General features: G+C 42.1%; 1 protein-coding gene across 3 annotated transcripts in view; it reads right to left on the bottom strand.

The window, feature by feature from the left end:
* The window catches only part of PPP4R1 (protein phosphatase 4 regulatory subunit 1), a 76,364-nt gene that overhangs the window by 7,030 nt on the left and 46,419 nt on the right, over nt 1-22,915 (bottom strand). For all 3 annotated transcript variants that reach the window (XM_054984635.1, XM_054984636.1, XM_054984637.1), the window contains 7 exons: nt 17,616-17,791; nt 13,728-13,826; nt 12,461-12,646; nt 9,452-9,613; nt 8,742-8,842; nt 1,919-2,039; nt 1,693-1,827 (listed from right to left, as the gene is read on the bottom strand). In XM_054984635.1, the coding sequence (XP_054840610.1) occupies nt 1,693-1,827; nt 1,919-2,039; nt 8,742-8,842; nt 9,452-9,613; nt 12,461-12,646; nt 13,728-13,826; nt 17,616-17,791 (980 nt within the window). The remainder of the gene's footprint in view (nt 1-1,692; nt 1,828-1,918; nt 2,040-8,741; nt 8,843-9,451; nt 9,614-12,460; nt 12,647-13,727; nt 13,827-17,615; nt 17,792-22,915) is intronic.

Raw genomic sequence — 22,915 nt, 5'->3', positions numbered from 1 at the left:
ACCTCAAGGGGATGGGATTCCCCTTTGTCCCTTTCTGCCTCCTCCCCCAGCAGAGAGACTCAGTCGTCCAGAGTTGAGTTCTGGCTCCACTCCAGTCTCTGTGCCATTGCCAGTCTCAGAGGCCAAGCCTAATGGGTTCCTGTGAGGACTCACAGAATACTATGTTATGCTTATTGTCAGTATCATTATTTAGAGCACCTGTCCCAGATGGGAAGGTGTCTGGGTGGGTCAGGGCTCTGGATCACCCCCTGTCCTTGCCAGGTTCAAATGCACCCCCCCACACACACACGAGAAGAATTTTAAGCTCCTTCCCTGTGGGTCCTCCTGTCCCCTAGTCCAGCAGTGCCTGCCGCCCCCTAGCTGCATCACAGCAGAGGGTTGTCCATAGCTGGGTTCATTCCAGGAGGATCTGAACCCATCTTTTAGGAATTCCTTCCCACTAGACCATCCAGGGCCTCGACATCCCAACCACTTGCTGATACAGCTCCCCACATCACCCCCCACACCCCATCCCCTATTTAACCCCCTTTTCATGAGTCCCCTCAAGAATTGCCCACCCTGTTGTGGAGATAAGATTCTGCTGGTGGAAGGCTTCCCTCTCAGCCACCCTGTTGGGGAGATGGATTTTGGCTGCTGTGGCAACTCCCACCCAGGGTCTGTTTCCACATTAAAAGGCTTTTCCTTTCTAGCCTCCAGGCTCCCCGTCATTCGCCTGCCCCATTGGAAAGATTTCTGTTCCTCCAAGATCTCCTTCCCCCCAGGATTAACCTCCCCTCATGGATCGCCTCTTGTCCCTTCTTGTATAAGAATATCCCTATGTCCCCAAATAACATCTACTCCTTCCCCCCAAGATTAACCTCCTCTCATAGATTATCTCTGTCCTCCTGTCCTTTGAAAGAATATTCCTGTCTCCCCAAGAACATCTCCTTGCCAGTCCCCTCAAAAAGTACTTCTGTCCCCATTCCAGCCCCAGAGCAGTTTTTCTGCTCCCAGGAACCGTCATTCTACTCTGGGGGCTGTCATTCCATTCTCAGAGAAAGATCCTCTAACTCCATCCGTTTTTATTGCAACTTTTTGGTGCTGCAATGTATTTCAATAGAGCCAATGCAAATAAATTGGCATTTGTGGCTCCCCTTATATCTGATGGAACTTTCCTGGGGGCACCTGCATTGGAGGTCTTTTACAGACATCCGAACTCCAATTTTTGCCAAACTTGGAGGGTGGCAAACTGGGCAAGCTCATGAAAGTTCGTGGTTCATGAAACATGACAAACCTTGCACCACCACAAACCACCATTTTCCTGGTTCGTGCTCATGTCTAATCCTGACCTAAGAGACATCTATAGAGTTCTGAATGTGTTTTTCCGGCCCCCCATTCCCACTCAAGCCTTTTGATCCTTTTGAAAAGCTGCTACTAAAGATTGGGAGATTTGTCTGTAGATTTATTATTGAATGTGACTAGTTCTTGTAATTAGAGAAGAGAACGCTAATAAACTTGTTGAAGAAATGTCAAGAAAGCAACATCCTGGAAATCTCCTGCTTATGCTGTTAGTTTGTAAGGTGCCACAGGACTTGATTTTTTTCCTCTCCTGCAATCATTTCTAATAACTAATTTAAAAAAAAATCAATCTACAAAAATTGTACTAAGCTGTAGATCATTCCGAAAAATTAAAAGCACTCTTGAAATTCTTACCTGGCAAATAAATACAAATGCTTGTCGGCCAGACCACTTTGGGCATCTACAGAAACTTTCAACTAGCTCATTCATGAGATCTACTACAAAGGTTGGTGTTGGAGCATTATACAGCTTCTTAACCATATCACTAACCTAGAAGAAAGTAAAGGGTCTTGTTGAGTGTAACATTCTAAAAATATTTACTATGTTAATTTCATTTAAACAAATTCATTTTAATTTGTACCAATTTGTAAGATATCCAACGAACAGAAGACACTTTGTCTGAGCAAAGGCTGAGAGCAATGGGTCGTAGGTAATCATATATGTCTCTGGCACTATACAGGTCTAAAAGCAAGATCAGTTGCCTGCAATAATAAATAAACATAGGACCAAGATTAGTAAGAATTCAAGAAGATGATATGATGGTTACCATCCACTGGAAACAGATAGGCTAATTCATATACCCAAGCAAAAAACCCCCAGTATTTGTGTAAACTATTTTGTGTTTATAATTTGAATAGCTTTTGTCTCAGAAATCAATATAATACAATAGCCTGCATCAGAGCCCCACGTTAACTTTACATTAGATTACTGCAACATGCTTTACATGGGATTACCCTTAAGGACTGTCTGGAAGTTTCAGCTAGCCCAAGTTGTTAACAAGCATTCACCATAGGGACAATATTATTCTGGTCCTTTAGTGGCTACCCTGGTTGCCACTGATCTTTAAAGCCCTAAACTAATGGTGTGTTCAAGTGAAGCCAACTCCCAGGGGACCAGCAGTTTCTTATCTCTCATCCTTAAGTAGTCTATGAACCCAGCGTTGACTCTACATGGTAGGGCTATTTGCCTCAACTGCTGGTACCCACTATAAGGAAGACAACTTCCACAGCTCCAAGTGCTGCAGGAATAGGCAAATCGCTCTGTCATGGGAGAACTGCTGGGTCCCATTCTTTAATATTCCAAATAAGGCTAGGAGGAGGCAGCTGCTGGGTTCTAGAACCTGATCTAACCACCAGATATTGTATGTCAGGCACCAGAAGCAAACAGCTTCCTCCCTCTTGAACTTTGAAAGGAAATACACCCCAGAGGTTTCTTCTCCCTTTCTTGTAGAACAAAGATATCCACATACCGTAGTCCTAAGCATATTTAAATCTGAAGCAGTTTTCATTTATTTTAATTTTCTTGCAAGTAAGCCACTTAGGAGGACTTATTTTCAAATAAGGATACACAACTTCTTAATAAGCAGAGAAAGGAAACCACGGTTTCTTAACACCACCAAACTGCTATCAAACCTTTTTTTCACACAACACAAGAACACAAAGGTCGAGAATTACATCAATAGGTGCTACTTCAACAATTAGAAGAAGCAAACCAGAAGACTGAAGTTCTAGAGGTTCAGAACAGAAACTCTAATTTAAGATTCAGGTCTATTCCAGAAGAGTTTGGGAAAACAAATCTAGAAGGGAAATTTCGTGAACTATTACAAGAACATTTTAAGACTGAACATATTGATCAAATATATAGAGTTAATTCAAAATTTGAAACCAAAGATAGAAAACCTCAAGATATATTAGTAAAATTTACGCACAAGGAAACAAGGGATTTTATAATGAAAAAACAGAGAGGATCTCCACTTATAGTTTCAGGGAAAGAAGTACAGATCTTTCAACTCTTGAGATGGGCACAAACCATAAAAAGAGAACCATGAAGTTCGTGGTTCGTCACGTTTCATGAACCACAAACTTTCATGAACTTGCCCCGGTTAATGAACTGGTTCATTTGGTTTGTGAAAATATCACTTCTGGGCCAGCAAATCACCACTTCTGGGCCAGCAGAAGGTCACTTCTGGGTCAGCAGAAGGTCTGTAGAAAGCCCATCTCCCATTGCCTAGCAAAATCAAAAAGAGTCCAGTAGCACCTTTAAGACTAACCAATTTTATTGTAGCATAAGCTTTTGATAATCAAGTTCTCTTCGTCAGATACATGGTACAGAAACTGGTCCCATTGCCTAGGAAACTGATTGATCAGCACCAAGCCATCTGCCGTGACCAACTGAAAAATGAACCAAACGAACTGCCCTAAAGTTTGTGGCGGTTCATCAGAAATGGGCTCTGACCAACTGCCAGTTCATGCCAAACTTTGGTTCGTATTTAAGTTCGTGCCCATCTCTATTCAAGACCTTTCACCAACCTTATTGAAAAAGAGAAAGGATTTTGATTTTTTAAGACAAATTTTACAAAAGAATCAGAGGAGTTAGATGTGTTAGTCTGTAGTGCAAAAAAGGATAAAGTCCAGTAGCACCTTTAAGACTAACCAACTTTATTGAGGCATAAGCTTTCGAGAACCACAGTTCTCTTCATCACATGCAAGCTTTACAAAAGAAGGATATAAAATATCGCTGGAGTTTGCTCTTGACATGCTATTACCAAAGGGAAGAAGATTAATTTTAACGATTGAACAAGTTAAACAACTTTACGACAAGTTGTCAGCAGAGAAAACCTTGGAGGATCAACAAGATCAGAGGAGATTAGAGGAGAAGAATAAAAAAAACAACAGACGATGAAGAAGGAAAATTAGATCAGGAAGCAGCATTCTAACAAAACGGACAGACTAAATATTTTATCAAAAAATATGACTTAAATTCCCCTATAAAGCGATCAAAGGTATTTATCAAAAAAACAAAATGTGGATATTGTATGTATTCAACACACATAAAGAAGGAATATGAATATATTTTAAAAACCAAAAAAATTGGGCAACGTTTATCATCAGCAGATGAAAAGAAAAAAGGTGTAGCCGGTTTATATAATAAACCAACGAATAAATGTTGTAGAAGAATTGAAAGATTCCAAAGGGAGATATATTAGGTTGACAATTAGATTTCCAGATGGCAAAATTAATACATTATTATCAATATATGCTCCACACAATGGTAAAGAAAAATTTTATGAGACATTTTTTGAAATATTAGATTTTCAGAAGGAGAAATTATTATTTTTGGTGATATGATTGGAGTAATGGACTTTAAAAAGATACAAGAAAGCAACGGGGGAAGGCTTCCAAAAAATGTTTTTTGATACATTAATAGATGCTTGGAGAGTTATGAACTCCAAATCTTAAGAGACTATACTTATTTTTCTGTCAGACACCATACATATTGTGCTGGATATCTAAAACTCTAATGATGAATCTAAAAAAGGCTGAGATACAACCAAAAAATTTGCAGATCATAACCCATTATTCATGGAGTGGCAAACAGGTGGAATAAAAGGAAGAAGATAGCGATTGAACGATATCCTTTTATTGCAAGAAGATACGTTAAAGAAATGTAAAAAAGACTTAGAAGAATTTTTTAAAGTGAACTCTACAGATGATATTTCTGTTATAACAATTTGGTAAGCTTGCAAAGCCTTCATGAGAGGAAATCTGATAAGCCATGGCTTCAAGGGGGAAAAAAAGAGAGAAATTGGAACAAATTACAGAAATAATAAGAAAAAATCAAGTTCTGGAAAGAAAGCATAAAATCCCTCAAGAAGGTGACCTTAAAGGAAAATCAATTAAACATATTACAAATGGAAAAAATGCCAAAGAAATTAAGCTTTTTGAAACAGAAATATTTTGAACATGTGAATAAATCTAGATGGTTTTTAGTCCATTGTTTAAGGAGAGAAATTGAAAGAAGAAGAATAACAGGAGTAAAAAGGTCTGATGGAATTACCCATATGGAACATGGTATATACCAACAGTTTGTTTCATTTTTTTCCACATCTTTATAAGAAGATTTAACAGAAGAAGGATTGGAAGATTATATTAAAGATACATCTATTCCAAAGTTCACACCAGAAGATAAGAGATATATTAAATCATAATATTACCATACAGGAAATCTCACAAGCAGTACAAAAATGAAAAAAGAAAAAGCACCAGGCCCAGATGGGTTATTGGCAATGTACTATAAGTGCTCGAAGGAAGAGCTAATATTGCCAGTTCAAAAAGTGATGAATAAAATAAGCAAAGATAAGACATTGCCTCAAACATGGCAAGAGGCTCATATTACATTGACTTACAAAGAAGGTAACGACTCAATGTCACCTCAGTCTTACAGATCTATTTCTTTACTGAATGTGGATTATAAACTCTTTACTTCAATAATGGCAGAAAGACTAAGAAAAGATATATCAAAAATAATACATTCTGATCCAATGGGCTTTGTGGAAAAGAAATTTATGAAAGAAAATGTTTGGTTTATTTGAGGCAATGGAATTTGTAGATAAAAAGAGACATAAAGCAGCATTTATGTTTTAAGATGCTGAAAAGGCATTTGACAATCCTTCCTGGACTTTTGTTTTACAAAAAGTACTAAAAGATTTAAATTGTGGATCTAGATCTGAAAACTGGATACAAGGAATTTATGCAAAGCAGAATGTAAAAATTATAATTAATAGAGTATTGACAGAGGAATTTCAAATTGAAAAGGGACCAGGCAAGGATTCGGTTTCGTTTTCTCGGCCATGTCGGACGCTCCTCTCCGCAGGTCTGAGAGGAAGCGCCCGAGCAGCCTGACCGGGCGGCTGATCTGCGAAGATTAGCCCCCAGGACTCCCAGTGAGGGAGGCAGGGTCCGGGACGCGGCGGGAAGAGCCCCCTGAAATCGATGCAGGGGGTAAATTGCCCGTTTGTCCCTATGGAGGCCGACAGACGTGTGCGGCACCTCGAGTGCTGCCGGGCCATGGAAAATGGCAAAGAGCAGAACTAGGTGAAAGCCTGTAAGTAAGCGAATCCCTTCTGTTATTACAAGCGCACGCGAAGGAGTGGTGGGATCTGAAGCTAAGAAGGCTCGTTCGTCCCCCTCGCTGAGTTTCAGAATTGGGTCGGCGGTCCCCCCCCCTAAAATGGCAGCGAAAAAGCAGAGACCCGCTTTGGGCAAGTCAATCTCGGCTGCCCTGCAGGGGAAAGGAGAGTCGCTCGAGGACTTGGTGAAGAGGTCGGTTATCGAAGCCATAAAGCCCTTTGTTGACAAGCTGAATGAAACAGATCAAAGGGTGGGCTTAATTGAGAGCGAAGTGAAAACCATTAAGGAAGCAGCGGGGGGGTAGAGAAGTCTGCTCAGGAAAATGCGTCACTCGTGAGGGCAACGAATAAAGAGTTAAAGCTGGTGGAGAACCAGCTGATCGGGCTACAAGTGGAACGAACACAGACAATTTTGCGCCTCCAGAATGTGAAAGAGGAGGAAAATGAGGATTTATGGGGTCTGGCCTTGGAACTATTGGCAACACCCGCGAGGGCAACTAAAGAAGAGGTAAAAAGTGCCATTTTGGAAGTCCGTTGGGCTTCTTCAAAATATGCAACGAAGCGTCAGCTGCCTCGCGAGATCATCATCGATTTTTCATCTAAGAGGATCCGAGACACTATCCTATACAACTCATACAATGCGGATCTGGACTTTCTGGGTAATAAAGTTAAGATACTGAAGGACGTCCCATTTTTAGTTCGGAAAAGAAGATTTAAGTATAAAAAGTTCGCAGCTCTTCTGAGGGAACGTGGAATAAAGTATAAATGGCTATTTCCGGAAGGTATCTGGTTTAGTTACAAAGATCAAGCTTACAAGATAATATCAGAAGATCAACTAAGGGATTTTGAGGACAAAAATCAAGAATGTCAGCAAGACACCAAGCAAGAAGGATTTGAAGTCTGAAGGGGGGGGGGAGGGAACAAGCACTGCGGTTGCAGTTGCTCAGAGAGAACTGCGTCCGAGGCCCGGGAGGGGAGGAAGACTTAATTTGGATTGTAATCTGTATTTTGCAAGGTCAACCACTCCATCAATATCTTACAAAGTTTTAATTTTTTAATAATGGCAGTATGAAGGGAAAGCATTATTTGTAGTGTAGTGTTGTTATATGTTGCTGTTCTTTTTTCTTTCCTTCCCCTGCCCCCCTTCTTTTGCTCTGTATTGTTAGTTAATGTAGGTAATAAAAAAAAAAAGAAAGAAAAGGGACCAGGCAAGGATACCCACTATCACCACAATTATTTGTTCTGGTAATGGAAATTGTTGCCTCAAAAGAAAGACAATCCTAAAATTGAAGGCTTAAAAGTAGACGGAGAAGAATTTAAATTGGAGAGCTATGCAGACAATGTGGTTTTGACAATTATGAACCCGCAATATATTATAATATATTATATATATCATAATGTATTATGTTACGGCAGCTGGAATAGTAATGGCAACCCAATGGAAACTAGAAGAATGTCCAATGAAGAAAATTGGGAAGATAAAATGGCCAAATATGTGGTAATGGCCAAATTAACAAACTATATAAATAGAAGACAGAACAAAGATTTTGGAAAGAAATGGGAAATGTACTATTTTTATTATAAATAAAGATGGGATATAAGTGATACAGTTCAATTTTTATATGAGTTTTGATCTGTATGGAATTATGGAAATAGTAATCATCTTAAACTCATGATAGTCAATTAAACATATATATGTTATATAATTGACTAATGTAGTATAATCAGTACTAATAAATTTAATATGATAAAATAATTTATATATAATTAGCTATAGGAGAACATTATTATATTTTTGAAAATATTTCAAGATGCTTGTTCTTTTTCAAACTGGTAATTATAAAGTAACTTGTAATAATGATATTTTTTTCATTTTAATTTAATTCGACTATATAGTTTAATACTCTATATACCTGAAAAATGTTAAGTAACTGCTGCACTTTAATAATCTTTGTAATAATCCTTGTAATGTGTATCTATAGTTTTTTCTTGCAAACTTAAACCCTTTGTTCCCTTTCCCTTTTTCCTTCTGTACTCCTTATTGTTTAAAAAATACACTATTTTAAAAAAACTTTTCACACTACAAGTGTGACTTTAGGTTACTTTAGTTTGTTTAAAAATGGTGGCTCTGCAGGTTTTTCAATTGTCAGGATACATGTCTTCTACAAGTTCCTTTCTCCCTCTCTCCCCCACCCCCAAACACACAAACTAAGTGCTGATGCAGCATTCTTGCTGAAGCTGTAAAGAAGCACACTAAAAATGTAACGATACATACTCAGCCAGCTCAGCTCGGAAGCGCCAGTTCCTGCTATTATCTGTCACTAAGAATTCCTGAAGCTGATAAAGATATTCCCGCCTTTTATCAGGATGAAGCAGCTGGAAGAAGGCATGAACATACTGTCAGCAGCACTGATTGACTGAACAGAACTGATCAACTGAATCAGAATAATTTATTTAGTATAAATGAAGGAGTTCCAAAAAGAGCTTTTCAGATCCCTTTGAAACATCCTGGAACAAAAAAGAACCAAAGTTTACTTAAAACATTTCTATGCTGCCTTTCCACTCAATTCAGGGTACCCAAGGCAATGAACATTAAAACATTATGCTCATTAAAAATAATTTAAAAACAAATATACGTAAATATTTAAAACAATTAAATAAAACATAATATGAAGACAAAAACAGTATAAACACATAAAGCTATACAAGCAGGGAGAAGGGCTAATAAGTGAGGGAACACCAAACTAAAGTCTTCACTTGCTGGCCCAAGAGCAATAGAGGGAGACAGACTGAACTGTCTGCAGTTCCAATGTAATTTAGAGCAGAAATTAAAAACACATGACCAATTTTGTGTTTGATTGCTTGGGTGCGAAGGCAATCAGAACTTTTTAAAAAAAAAAAACCTGCAAGCTCCATTACTGATAAAACCCACAGATTTAAGCATGGAAGTGGAAAGCTTACTTATTTTAGTAAAGGATAATTTACCTTCAGAAAATCATGTAGGTGCTTAAGCACACCTATCCTGACTTCATCAAGGTCCTTTAAAAAGCCATTAAAGACTGGAACCAAGTCACCAGCTGTAAGCTGGTCTCCAAGAATGACTGCAAGTTCATGTATAGAGAATGCCAATGTTCTTCGAACTTTCCACTGAGAGAAAACAAAACACATTCACCCATTAGGCACACTGCAATAAATTATATAAAATGGTTTCAGATGCTGAGTTAATTTTGTTGTACAATCAAATATTTATTATGCCTCATTTCAGGTAGAAATCTGGCACAACTATGGCTTGACCTGACTTCAGGAACTAGCAGAAGCGTAGCGTGGGGAGGGTCAGGGGGGCGGCTGCCCTGGGCGCAAAATTTTGAGAGGGCGCCACATCCACAGCCCCCCCAGGAGCGCCCCCCCCTCGCCTCCCTGCCCCTTCACTGCCACTGCCCAAACGGCGCCCAGCGAGCTGGATGACCCTGCGGTGCAGCAGGCGGCCTGCCTCCCCGCTCATCTCCTGACCCTCCCCACTCCCACAGTTAGGGCTGCTCGCATCTCCTGCCCCTTATCTTTTCGCTGCAGCTGCCCGCACCACTGCCATCAGCTCAGCACCCAGCAGCAGTGCAGGAAGCTGCTGTGAAGAAGGGGCGGTGAGGCAAGCAGCCTGAACCACAAGCGCTCTGGGGCAGGCAGGGGCGTGCCCCTGCGACCCACCTCCCCACTCCATCACCGCAGCTGCCAGCACCTCCGCTGCCAGTTTGGCACCCAGCGAGCCAGGTGCCCCGGCAGTGCAGCAGGTGGCACGGCAGGCAGCCTGTCTCCCAGCTCTCCCCCCAGAGCACTCCCATGCACTGCCCACAGTTGCAGCGAAGAGGTAAGGGGCGCTGAGGCAAGCCGCCCAAACTGCAGAGCGCTCTTGGGCAGGCGGGGGCGCACCCTTGCGTGATGACATCACAGAAGGGGGCACCACCTCCTGCCCCAGGCAGCACTAAGGCATGCTACGCCGCTGGGAACTAGGCATTATGCATGTTTGTTGTAGTGGTTAAGACTCTAATCTGGGGAGGACTCTAATCTGGAGAGCCGGGTTTGATTCCCCACTCCTCCACTTGAAGCCAGCTGGGTGACCTTGGGCTAGTCACAGCTCTCTGGAGCGCTCTCAGCTCCACCCACCTCACAGGGTGTTTGTTGTGGGGATAATAACATACTTTGTAAACCGCTCTGAGTGGGCATTAAGCTATCCTGAAGGGCAGTATATAAATCGAATGTTGTTATTATGACTACTGTTGATGCCCACATCTCCTATTTCCTTGGTAATTTTTAGATAGGTGATAGCTATGCAAAATCTTCCACAAGGTCTAGTTCCTTTGCAAGAAAATGTGCAACAAAGACTATTGTAATGAACTTCACATACTGTGGTGAGTCAGACAGTTTTTATTACAGCCCACAAACTATACAGAAGCACTTATACTGAGCACCAACAATGACTTTTCCACATACATCATCAATCCAGCACAGCTGACAATCTAAGGGTCAGTTTCCAAATAAATGATACATACCATGGTCTTTCTAATTGTTTAAGAACATGGAATCAATACCTAGTACATTAACTAGTCACTGCCAGGAAGATGGGGCATTTCTTATTTGAAGGATAACACAAACAGAATATACACATTATCTGCTCCCATCCAATCTCTTACTAACATTTTTGCTGGCAACAGAGGAAAGGGAGATGCTCTCCCTCCCTCTCTCTTCTCCCTTTTATGTGTTTGCTAACTCAGTAGTGGATGCGGTATCAAATTCTTGCACAAGGCATTTATTGTGCCAGTACTTGTGCCCGCCCAAGAGCACTCTGCAGTTTGGGCGGCTTGCCTCACCGCCCCTTACCTCTTCGCTGCAACTGTGGGCAGTGCACGGGAGTGCTCTGGGGGGAGAGCTGGAAGGCAGGCTGCCTGCCGTGCCACCTGCCGTACACAACAAATCCCCTAAACTCTCTAATACAGTATAGCAAAACATAGGACTAGGCCCTTACTCCTATTTTACATCCTTGTTTGGAACTTAATCAATCTGGCTTTGCATTAATATTACAAGACCCTATTGGGATAATACTAGCACAGAGCAAAGCTCTTATCTAATCCCTGGTTTTAATTTCTTTATTGGGCAAATAGATTTTGTGTTTGTTTACTGCAAAGCCAGTGAAATGATTACAGCATTGGTCTGGAACCAGCAAAACAATGGATCAAATCTTTACTCAACCATAAAATTAAGAGTGGCCTCAGGCCAGTTCTCCTCACCAAGCCTAAACCACCTCACAGAGAACGGAGAGGCTAAATTGGAGTAAGGAGTATCATGTACATTGTCCAAAGCACTCTGGAGAGGGTACTTCCCTGACTATGAGGTATGCTGTATGAGTGGTTCACAAAGTCATTCATCAGGCCATCGGCAGTGCACAAGTCTGCTCCGAACATTCAACACAAAGATCCCTTCCCCCACCTCAAGGTTCTCTGCAAACTGTAGTCTCACCTGCTTTTGCCAGACAGGGGAGGGAGGACTTTTCAATAACCAGAAATGGGGGGCTATCATGCCAAACCAACAGTTGTGAATCTTTAATAAAACAACTAAATTAGAAGGAATGAAACTATACTTAATATCCACAAAAATACTATCATAAGGTTTATAAAGATGAGTGCTGAAATATCAGAGTTGATCTGATATTATGATCAACTCTGATATTTCAGCACTCATCTTTATAAACTTGTGAAGCTACTGAATCTTTGTAATGAACTACTAGAAGAGTGTGTTAAGGTAACAAAGAACTTCTAATCTCAGAAGAACTACCTCAGAAATTTAGTAACACAAAGTGACCAATCTGAATTTTTCCTTTACATTTACCATACACCACCTTTTGTATCAAGGTACTTTCACTTCCTTCCCAAATTCTAGAGAAACCAAAGCATAACAGTCCAATTTCACTTGGTGCTTAGACCCATTGTAGACCCATTTCTTTACCTGCATATCAGAGGCTAGAGTCTCATAGGTGTCTTTCAAACAGTGCCAGTTTTGTCTACCTAAGGCAAGTGCCACACCTGGAAGGCTGTAGGCACAGTGCTTAGCGATTTCTGTATCAACAGTCTGAGCACGGGAGGGATCTGTCATGGATAAATACTGGTCCAGCAAAGCCTGAGGTACAATGTCCTGAAATGGAAAGGAGAATTTAAAAATAGAGACTGGGGCATCTGCCCCATGCAACACTTATACACTTATAAATACACCAAAGCATAAACTACTTCAGCAATCTAATAATTAAAGACTGCTAGAAGATGCATGGTCAAGTCCTGGAGGAGCTTCTAACTTTGAAGGCACCTTATTCATCTTTCTTTTTGCCACGAAGCACTAGTAGCCCTTACGACAAAAGGGAAATTAGCTGTGTACACAGCTTGACATGGTACAGCCATGCCTGGCTCTTACTTGCCAAAAAACACAAATGAGCACTGATGCAGTGAACTAAATTCTTCACACAATGTTCACAAAAATAATTTAGTGAATTTGAGAGTAATATACAAGAGTGAATACAACATGTGAAATTCTAAAACATCATAATCACTGTAATATCATCACAATCAATTACACACAGCAAGGTGTTACAACACTGAGTAGCATGTGTATCCTCAGAAAAGGGAAGAATCCCAAGAGTTCTCTTATGAGCTGTCTTCAGTCAGTACACTGAGGATTCCCGCTGAAACCACGGGGGCAGATGAAAAGTCCCTCCGGACAAAGTGGAAAGGAGCTGGAAGACTGGGAGGAGAATGGAATGTGCAGGTGGAGAACAGCAACCGGGAGCCCCCAAGGGGGACCTCCCCGCCCGACAAGCCTCCGGGTATCTCAAGCTTGTTTCATGAGCACTTCTTCACGGGGCGTGGTTTCTCCTACCACGATGGTATTTCTCCGACTCTCCCACAAACTCTTTCACGTGCTGAAACTCTGCGCACTTCCAGGGACCGCCTGGCTCTTACGACACATGTGCCAGTGCTTGCCCAACTACACGTACAACTCACATTTGCAATTCAGGTGCTCACAAGGAACAAGAAGACTAAACAATAATTTTAAGTATCAAAATTCAGTATTCTAAAGAGAAGAAGAAAACTACAATGGACATTTTTAAGCAAAGCAAACTGTCAGCTAATTTTTTGCCTTAGCATTATTTGATACATTCTGCTGTCATATATAAAAACTTCTATGATAGACTGAAATGTCACAGAAAAAGATCTTAAAATACCTGAATTTTAGATTTTTTTTCTTCTTCAGGACTGAAACTATTGTTAGTGCTCAAGTCTGAATCACTGTGAATATAGCGAAGAGCAGATTCTACAATATTCTGTGGTGGAAAGCAAAACATAATACTCAAGATTCAAAAATGGTAATTTAGTTCAATGAAATAATTTCTATCAAATTTTTAGAAATGTTTTTGCAGTGCTTTTATAAAATCCATGTGACCACTATAATTTGATATGTATAACCCCATTCTGCCCCAAACATATTAACAACCAAATATTTGAAATATATATATGCATAAACAAGAGACAGTGAGGAATGGCTAAATCTTACTGAATTCAACAGGTTTAAATACACATGGGCATGCTCCTCCCACTTCACCTCCAATTTCAACTTGAATAAAATGAACTTTTGAGGATGATGCAAGCACGGTGAGAATTTTTGTTGCTGTTGTTAAAACAAAAGATGCTGATGAAGTACTTTTGGCTTGGAGTATGAGCTTCAGCAGCTTCAAGAGCCAGTCTTCAGTATGATATATATGAGCTTCCTGGCTGCTGAATTCCTTTATCTTGGATGTTAAATCTGAGCCAGAGACTAATTCTGCTGTTCTACCCTACCCCAGTTTATCTGCACTGCTAATAGGGAATAATGAGGAGGCAGCAGGAAGTAGTAGAAAGAAAAGTCTGTTTTTGCCATGTCATCCTCCCACATTTCTGCTTTTCTCCACTTTCCTCCCTCCCCTTTTGCATTCAGGAAATTCACATTAGCAGAATTTGTCAGTAACTACTGGATCTTCTTAGGTAGTATTACGACGAATCTTAGAATGAACTGGGGGAGGGAGGGAGGAAACAGAAGAAGAAAAAAGGACAGTTGCAAGAATTTCCTCTTCTCTGCTATCACTGCATCATTTCCCCCCCAAAGGGCAGATATATGAAGGTATGAAGAAGAAGAGGGGGGGGGTATTCAGGGGCACTAAGAACCTTGTGGTGTTCCTGATAACATCATTATTTACTCAAAAGGAAGACAGCTATGAATTTAAGATGATCTTCCCTTTAAAAATGTTATAACTGTAAATGTTTACAAATGTTAGATAATCCCCTTTTTTGACAGCATACTTAGAAAAAACAGTCTTGCATTAGAGTAAATACACTATGCAGACACTCATGTTTGTCTAATTAGAAATGTAGAAATTGCTGCATGCTACAATTTTAAAAATACATCCATGCATATTTACTTTTCCCTTGTATTAATTTCTAAAAGTAATATGCAAAGTTGATCCTAAGGCCAATTATGCTGGATTGTAAGTGAAGATGTATTATATGGCTAAACATGTAAAACAAATATATGGTTGTTGTGGGTTTTCCGGGCTGTATTGCCGTGGTCTTGGCATTGTAAGTTCCTGACGTTTCGCCAGCAGCTGTGGCTGGCATCTTCAGAGGTGTAGCACCAAAAGACAGAGATCTCTCAGTGTCAGTGTGGAAAAGATGTTGGCAGGTCATTTATATCTACTCAGGAGGGGTGGGGTTGAGCTGAGTCATCCTGTAAGAGTTTCCCAGGGTGTGGAATGCTAATGGAGGGAGGCTTCACTGTATCCCGAGGAGGTTCTTTTGCATATGGATTGGTGCTTGATGTGCTAATCTTCTCTGCAGGGCTATTGTCGGGTGTAGAGTGTTTTGTTAGCCTGGTGTTTTTCAGAACTGGAAACCATGCTCTGTTCATTCTTAAGGTTTCTTCTTTCCTGTTGAAGTTTTGCTTATGCAAAACTTCTGGATACCTTGGTCATCCGCAAAGCAAACTTTCAGTTAGGTCACAAGGTCTACAGGAAACCAACTCACACTGATCGGTACTTACACAAAAACTCCAATCACCACCCCCGACAGAAAAGAGGCATAATGAAAACATTAGTGGATCGTGCAAGACGGATATGTGAGCCGCGCTTTCTCAATGAGGAAATTAATCATCTAAACCACGCACTTCAGGCAAATGGCTACTCCAGAAATGAAATCCGAAGAGCAATCAAACCCAGGATGAATCAAACAACCAAGGAAAAACAGTCTCCTACAGGAAAAGTGTTTTTGCCATATATCAAAGGAATTACTGATCAGATGCGAAAGCTTATGAAAAAGCATAACCTTCAAGCAGTATTCAGACCCACCCGAAAAATACAACAGATGCTACGATCAGTAAAAGACAGTAGAGACCCCCTCACCTCTGCAGGAGTATACCGTATACCCTGCAGCTGTGGACAAGTTTACATCAGGACCACAAAGCGCAGCATCCAGACAAGAATAAAAGAACATGAAAGACACTGCAGACTTGGACAACTTGAAAAATCAGCAGTGGCTGAACATAGCCTCACTCAAACAGGGCACAGTATCTTATTCCAGGACACCAAAATACTGGACAACACTTCCAACTACTTTGTCAGACTGCACAGGGAAGCCATTGAAATTCACAAGCGTAAGCAAAACTTCAACAGGAAAGAAGAAACCTTAAGAATGAACAGAGCATGGTTTCCAGTTCTGAAAAACACCAGGCTAACAAAACACTCTATACCCGACAATAGCCTTGCAGAGAAGATTAGCACATCAAGCACCAATCCATATGCAAAAGAACCTCCTCGGGATACAGTGAAGCCTCCCTCCATTAGCATTCCACACCCTGGGAAACTCTTACAGGATGACTCAGCTCAACCCCACCCCTCCTGAGTAGATATAAATGACCTGCCAACATCTTTTCCACACTGACACTGAGAGATCTCTGTCTTTTGGTGCTACACATCTGAAGATGCCAGCCACAGCTGCTGGCAAAACGTCAGGAACTACAATGCCAAGACCACGGCAATACAGCCCGGAAAATCCACAACAACCATCGTTCTCCGGCCGTGAAAGCCTTCGACAATACATAAAACAAATATAGTTCTACGCATCTATCACAAGATTCAGAAGCAATGCCTACGTGTAGTTTGGCATATCTAAACTGCCAAACTGTATTTTATGTTTTGGTGAGGGGAAGGCAAACCAGAGTTTGGTAGTTCAAATGCAATGCTAAAATGATGGTATACACCAAAGTCATTGATTGATTTTGACTTGGGGTGGGGGAGGGATTTTTGCAAGCACAGAGCTCTTTCGTATTGTGCTAAATCATGCCTTGGTTTATGTCTTAATTATACCTATTAGCTAATTCATTTTAGAATCAACTTACTATTACATATGAGTAAGATGCTTTACTCATAGTTTTTAAATAGGAATTTAAAACAGTCTAAGTGATTTGTGAATTCTAATAATCCAGTTTTCAATTAACCTGAAAACAAAACATCTTGGGGAGCTACATTACAGATTATCCTCTTTTTCTGAAATTGATACTAGTGGTTAGAGCTGTTGCTAAAACCGAAAGAGGACCACATCTCTGCCATAATATAATACCTTTTTAGGAACCAGCAGCAAACTAATACAAAGGCCTTAACTTGATGCCAGTTATACGAAGTTGTCCAGATCAGGGAACTAACTCAATACATGAAATCTTGTTGGCTCTACTCTGACTGGCAACAGATTTCCAAAGCCTCAGGTAGTTTTTCTGAAATCTGTGATTTTTTAATTTGGAGATACTGAAGACTGACCTATTCTGTATGCCAAACATATTCTCTACCAATGAGTAATAGTACCTCCTCTAAACATTTATTTTTGTCTGGTTAACAACATGTTTGCAGTTTCTACCCTAATAATGCAGAGTTCAGGTACAAAACAAATTTCTCTAATGTATTTGCCTGTTGAAGTAATACTTTTAGCAGAAAATAACTTGGTACAAAAGTACAAAAATAAAGCTATTTTCTATTTCTAAGTATTTCTCCATCAATATTTAAGTGATAAATTCAAAGCAACTAAGCATTTACCTCAACAGCATTGTTGAGTGAAGGCACAGTGTCATCCTGAATTAATTTACAGTTCAGCTGGTCTTTGATCCTCAGTTCATTTTGACAATCTGCCAACTTGCCAATACCTGCTGTAGCTTCTTCCAGAGGGTCCAGACCTGAGGCTCGGAGGGCAGCAGAGAGAACCTCCACTTGTGCTATCCATCAAAAGAAGTATGTACAGTATGTTAGATAGTTGCTTCACAGCTATAAAACAGTGTTGCACTTACCTGTAACTGTTGTTCATTGACATATTCTGTGCAGGCACACACTGGGACTGTTGTTACTTATTCTTATTATGGGCAAGCGCAGGCCAGCTGCAGAGAGATTTTTCTAGCTTCTAGAAGGCTCCTAGAGCAACCCTCCCCTGGCATGGTTTCCTGCCGAAACAGTCATGTGTCATGAATAGGCATGTGTGGTTCAGAAATCCGATTAGGAAAAAATGCCAGAATCAGACCTGATTGGTAAAGATTTGGGATTTCTGAATCGGGGCCAGAATGCTGGCTCCGATTCAGAAATCCCGAATCAAAGCTTTCCGAAGCATTCATAATGCTTTGGAAAGCTTTGGGGCTGATTTTAAAGGGCCCCGCCTCTGCTTGCAAGCAGCGGTGGGGCCCTTTAAACATCACCTCAGCCCCAGCTCCACTTACCTTTCCAGCGTCGGCAGCAGCTGTCGCTCCGGCCCTCCCCGCTGCCCGCGGGGCTGTGGAGCGGCAGAGGAGGCGGAGAAAGCCCTTCCTGCCCCTCAAATGGCCGCCGCAGCGCCATGGCCATTTGAGGGGCAGGAAGGGCCGGAGGAGGCGGCTCCGGCCTTCCCCACCGCCCTGCAGGCTCAGGAGGCAGTGCAGCGGCAGAGGAGCCAATTGGCTCCAGGCCGTTGCAGCCTTGTGCTGCCGTGCATGCTTCTGCGTCCCACCACCCAGCTGATCACCCTCCCCCTCTCCCTCCAGCCAGGTAAGTGGGTGGGGGGTGGAGGGGTTGCTCCTCCTCACTCCAGTATACTCCGAATATTTATAGAGCATACTGAAGCGAGTAAATACCATAATTCCAAATTTTTCCCCCACTTCGGGTAAAACCGAAGTGGGAAACCCAAATCTTTTCGGGATGCACACCCCTAGTCATGAGGGATAAGCACTTGCTTCCTCCAGAGCCGCGTAAGTATATAGATTAAATAAGAAAGCTTGCTGCAGGGCAGGAGGGAAGGAATGTGGGCCTGCAGAGAAGACGTTGATGAACAACAGTTATGATATGTGCAAACCTGTTTTCATCATCCATCTACTGTGCAGTCCCACACTGGGAGAACAGCAAGCTACTCATCAGGAGATGGGATTGAGTCTCTAAAGTAAATAGAGAATGAAGAACTGCTTGTCCTACTGAAGTCTCTTGTCTCATATTAATATCTATAGAATAATGTCAGACGAATCTATCAGCAGAGGAGCAGGTGGCGGCTGCACAAATGTCAGAAAGTGAGACACCTCTGGAGGAGGCAGCCGAAGATGCTTGAGCGCTTGTAGAATGGGCGCTCAAAGGAAAAGGACATCAGACTGCACTGTGATGGTAACACAGTTTAAGTACAGAAATAATCCAATGAGACAAAGTCTGGGGTGATGTCTTAAACCCCTTTCAATAACCAGCAAAACAGACAAATAAAGCTGATGTCTTGCAAAAACTGTGCATTTTCAATCTCTTTAAGTAAACAGTAATGTCCTACAGATATCCAAGTTGTGAAGGGTGCGTTCAGCATTATCGTTAGGGTTGGGAAATAAAACAGTCAAGGAAATAACCTGAGATAAATGGAATTGGGAAACCACCTTAGGGGAAAAGGTAGCACTATGTCTTAGAACAACCAGTTTGGGGAGGGGGGACAGAGTGAAAGGGGAACCTGCCCTAATGGCGGCAAGTTCTCCAACATGCCTGGCAGACATAATTGCTACAAGGAAACAGGTCTTGAAGGACAAGAAGAATGGGCAGGAGCATGGGAAAAAACAGTCTTCCCATCAACCGGACCATGGAAGGCCAAATTGGCTGCTAAGAGGGTCCAAACAGATGTGGATGAAAGATTGCCGATAATCAAAAATAGCATGGACAGGAAAAAGGGGACAATCCCTTGTGTAGAACCCATGCAGAAAAATGCTCCCACTTGCGAGCATAAGACACTCTTGTGGAGGGTTTACAAGCATTTAGAATGACCTCCTTGGAGAAAGTCAATAGGAGGACCTGATGTCAACATTGTTACTTTGAACCTGTTGACATCGTGGTGGAGCACTGGAGGTCAGAGACCTTCAGAAAGTGTACAATGATTCCTTGACGTAGCTAGTAGTGGGAAAAACCACATATGATATAGCCAAAATGGTGTCACCAAAATGCAGTGGGTACCCTGCAATCTCATCCTGCCCAGGACCCTAGATATGAGTTGGGTTGGTGGGATGGCATCAAAGCAAGCTCCCGTCCACAGGATCTGGAATACATCCCCCAGTGACCGAGGGTTGCTGCCAGCCAGACAGCAAAAGACCAGTGCTTTGGCATTCTTGGCCATGGCAAAGAGGTCTATTGCTGATGTTCCCCAGAGACAGAAAATTGGACAGATGTATTTGTCTGTTTTGGACCATTCGTGATGGTTGTGGACCATCCTGCGGAGGACATCTACCCATGAGTTGTCATTTCCAGCTATGTGGATGGCATGCAACAACACCTTGTTGGTGATAGCCCAGTCCCGTATCGCTGTTGCTTTAGTACAGAGATGCAGGGACACCATTCCACCCTGCTTGTTCAAGTAATACATAGCTGTGGTGTTGTCCGTATGCACCTGAATGATCTTGCCTCGCACAAGATCTGCAAAAGAAGCAAGGGTGTAATGGATGGCCCTAAGTTCCAGAACATTAATATATAGTCTGATCTCAGAGGATGACGAAGACGACTCTTGAAAAGAGCACTGCTCGCAGCAACCATCCCAACCTGTTGGGCAGGCATTGGTGGTGACAGTCTCCTCTGGATCTAAGAATCCAAATGGCACTCCCAACATCAAATTAGGGGGGAACCTCCACCAGACCAAAGGCCTTACTACAGATTTGGGGATGGACAAGTGGAGACACTGAGAATGAATAGTAGGGTTAAATCTCTGGAGAAACCAATTCTCGAGTGGTCACATGCGAAGCTGTGTGTACAAGACCACTGAAGTTAGAGAGGCCATAATGTCTAGGAGTTTCTGAATGAGAAGGGCTGGCTGAAACCTATTGAAAAGAAAATAGGAGGCCAAGGAGCATAAAGCAATCGCTCTGTCTGATAAAAGGGCCCTAGCAACCACAGAGTTGAGAGTAGCGCCTATAAACTGGATGCAATTTGTTGAATTAAGATGAAACTTTTCCCAATTGACCACAAGACCTAAAGTCGGACATGATCCGCAAAGTCAGGTGTACATCAGATTCAAGGCGGGCCTTAGAATTTGAAACCAAAAGCTAATTATCAAAGTAAGGATACACGATGTGGCCCTGAGCTCTAAGTGCACTACCACTACCGCCATACACCTGGTAAAGACCCATGGGGCAAAAGATAACCCAAAGGGAAGGGAGGTATATTGATAACAAGTGGAACCACATTTGAACCGCAAATACGTGAGATGGTCAAGGTGGATAAGAGATGTGAAAATATGCATCCCTTAAAACTAATACAGAAAACCACAAATTTAATTCCAATAGTTGAACAACAGTAGTAAACATCAACAAATGAAACTTTTCAAATAGGAAAAAATATTAAGAGCATGGTGGTCTATGATAGGTATGAAGTCCTATCTTTTTTTCTGAACTAAATTTTTTTTGGATAAAACCCTCGGGAAATGTCAGAGGCAGGGATAGTTTCAATAGTCCCCTTCTTTAAAAGATCGCAGAGAGCCACTTGACGTTCAGAAGGGCAGACGACAGTGGCTGATAGTGGACAGGTCAGCTGTGGAAGTTCCAAAAAGCGAAGGCGATAGCCATGCTGAACTATGGACAAGCCCCAGGAGTCATTAGTAATGGCTCTCCAACTGGAGATGAAGGAAACCAATCCGTTCCTGAACTACAACTTGGGGGCTGGAACAAAGGTGGGTTAATCAAAACAGAGACTTCAAAGTGGAGCATGAGGTACAAGGGGAGTGATCCTGCAATTGCTTATATTTCTACTTGTAGGAGCCCTTCCTAGAAGGTGGCTGAGAAGCAGGAAAACACCTTTGTTGCTGGAAAGGGTGATAAAAATACCTGGAGGAATGGTATTGCAGGTACTGTTGTGAGAAAGGTGAAGAGGGACACTGTCTATATTGCTGGTGGTGGTGGTGGGAAGGGGCCAGAACCCCAACATATTTGGCAGTTTGATGAATTTTTCTAACCTGTGTCAGAGCCTCATCAGTTTTTGCAGCAAATACCTGAGAACCCTTGAAGGGAAAATCCTTGATCTTTCCCCTCGTGTCATGTGGCACGGCCATCGACCTGAGCTAGCAATGTCTGCATAATGAGGTGCCAGAAACCATAGCTCAAGGAGAAGTGTCTGCAGTATGCTTTGCCACTGTCATCATGTTTGGACAACTTCAAGGCTTCTCTCTATGGGGGAACGATTTCGCCTGGAACAGACTCTGAGGTCATCTCAGATGCCTGGTCAAACTTGGATGCTACGTTTTCCTCTTCAGAGTCAGAATCGAGTATGCATTCCTGCTGAATAGGAGGCACTGGAATCAAAGGCAGGGTTGGTATGGAAAAGGGTGGAACCGACTAGGGCATTCCTGGAACTGATACAAGTTGCATAGGATCAAACAAAACTTTCCATGCTGCCAAAGCTGGTGGCATGGCTGGAAAGAAGATCCTGGAGCCGAGACTGGAACCAGCTGCAGAATGGAGGGGATAATCAGCAGATACGAAGAGCGATCCATAGCAGAAGGAGCTGCTTAAGATGGCAGAGTAGATCAATTTGCTGCAACCTACGAAGGAAATATCAGAACCGAAGAAACAGGTGGGAATTGTTCTGGAACTGATGGAGAGGCCATTGGCTGATCCAGTTCCAAACTCCCATCCCCTGAGTGAAACTTGCAAACCTCGGATGGAGAAAGGGTCTGTGCTGGAACCTGGGCTGCTTCTTTCTCCCCTCTAGCCAGCGTTGAACAAGGCGTGGTGGTGGAGGGGGCCTTAGATGCCTCTTGGTGCTGTACTGAAACCAAGGAAGGCTTGCTCAGATCCAAAACACATCTTATGCTTCTACGTCACCTTTGCCTTCTTAGTGGGTGGCTCAGAAGATATCGATGGAACCGGCAATCAAGA

Source organism: Eublepharis macularius, chromosome 7, assembly GCF_028583425.1.
Source record: "Eublepharis macularius isolate TG4126 chromosome 7, MPM_Emac_v1.0, whole genome shotgun sequence".
Lineage (NCBI taxonomy): Eukaryota > Metazoa > Chordata > Lepidosauria > Squamata > Eublepharidae > Eublepharis > Eublepharis macularius.
This window is presented reverse-complemented; position numbering and strand designations above follow the sequence as displayed.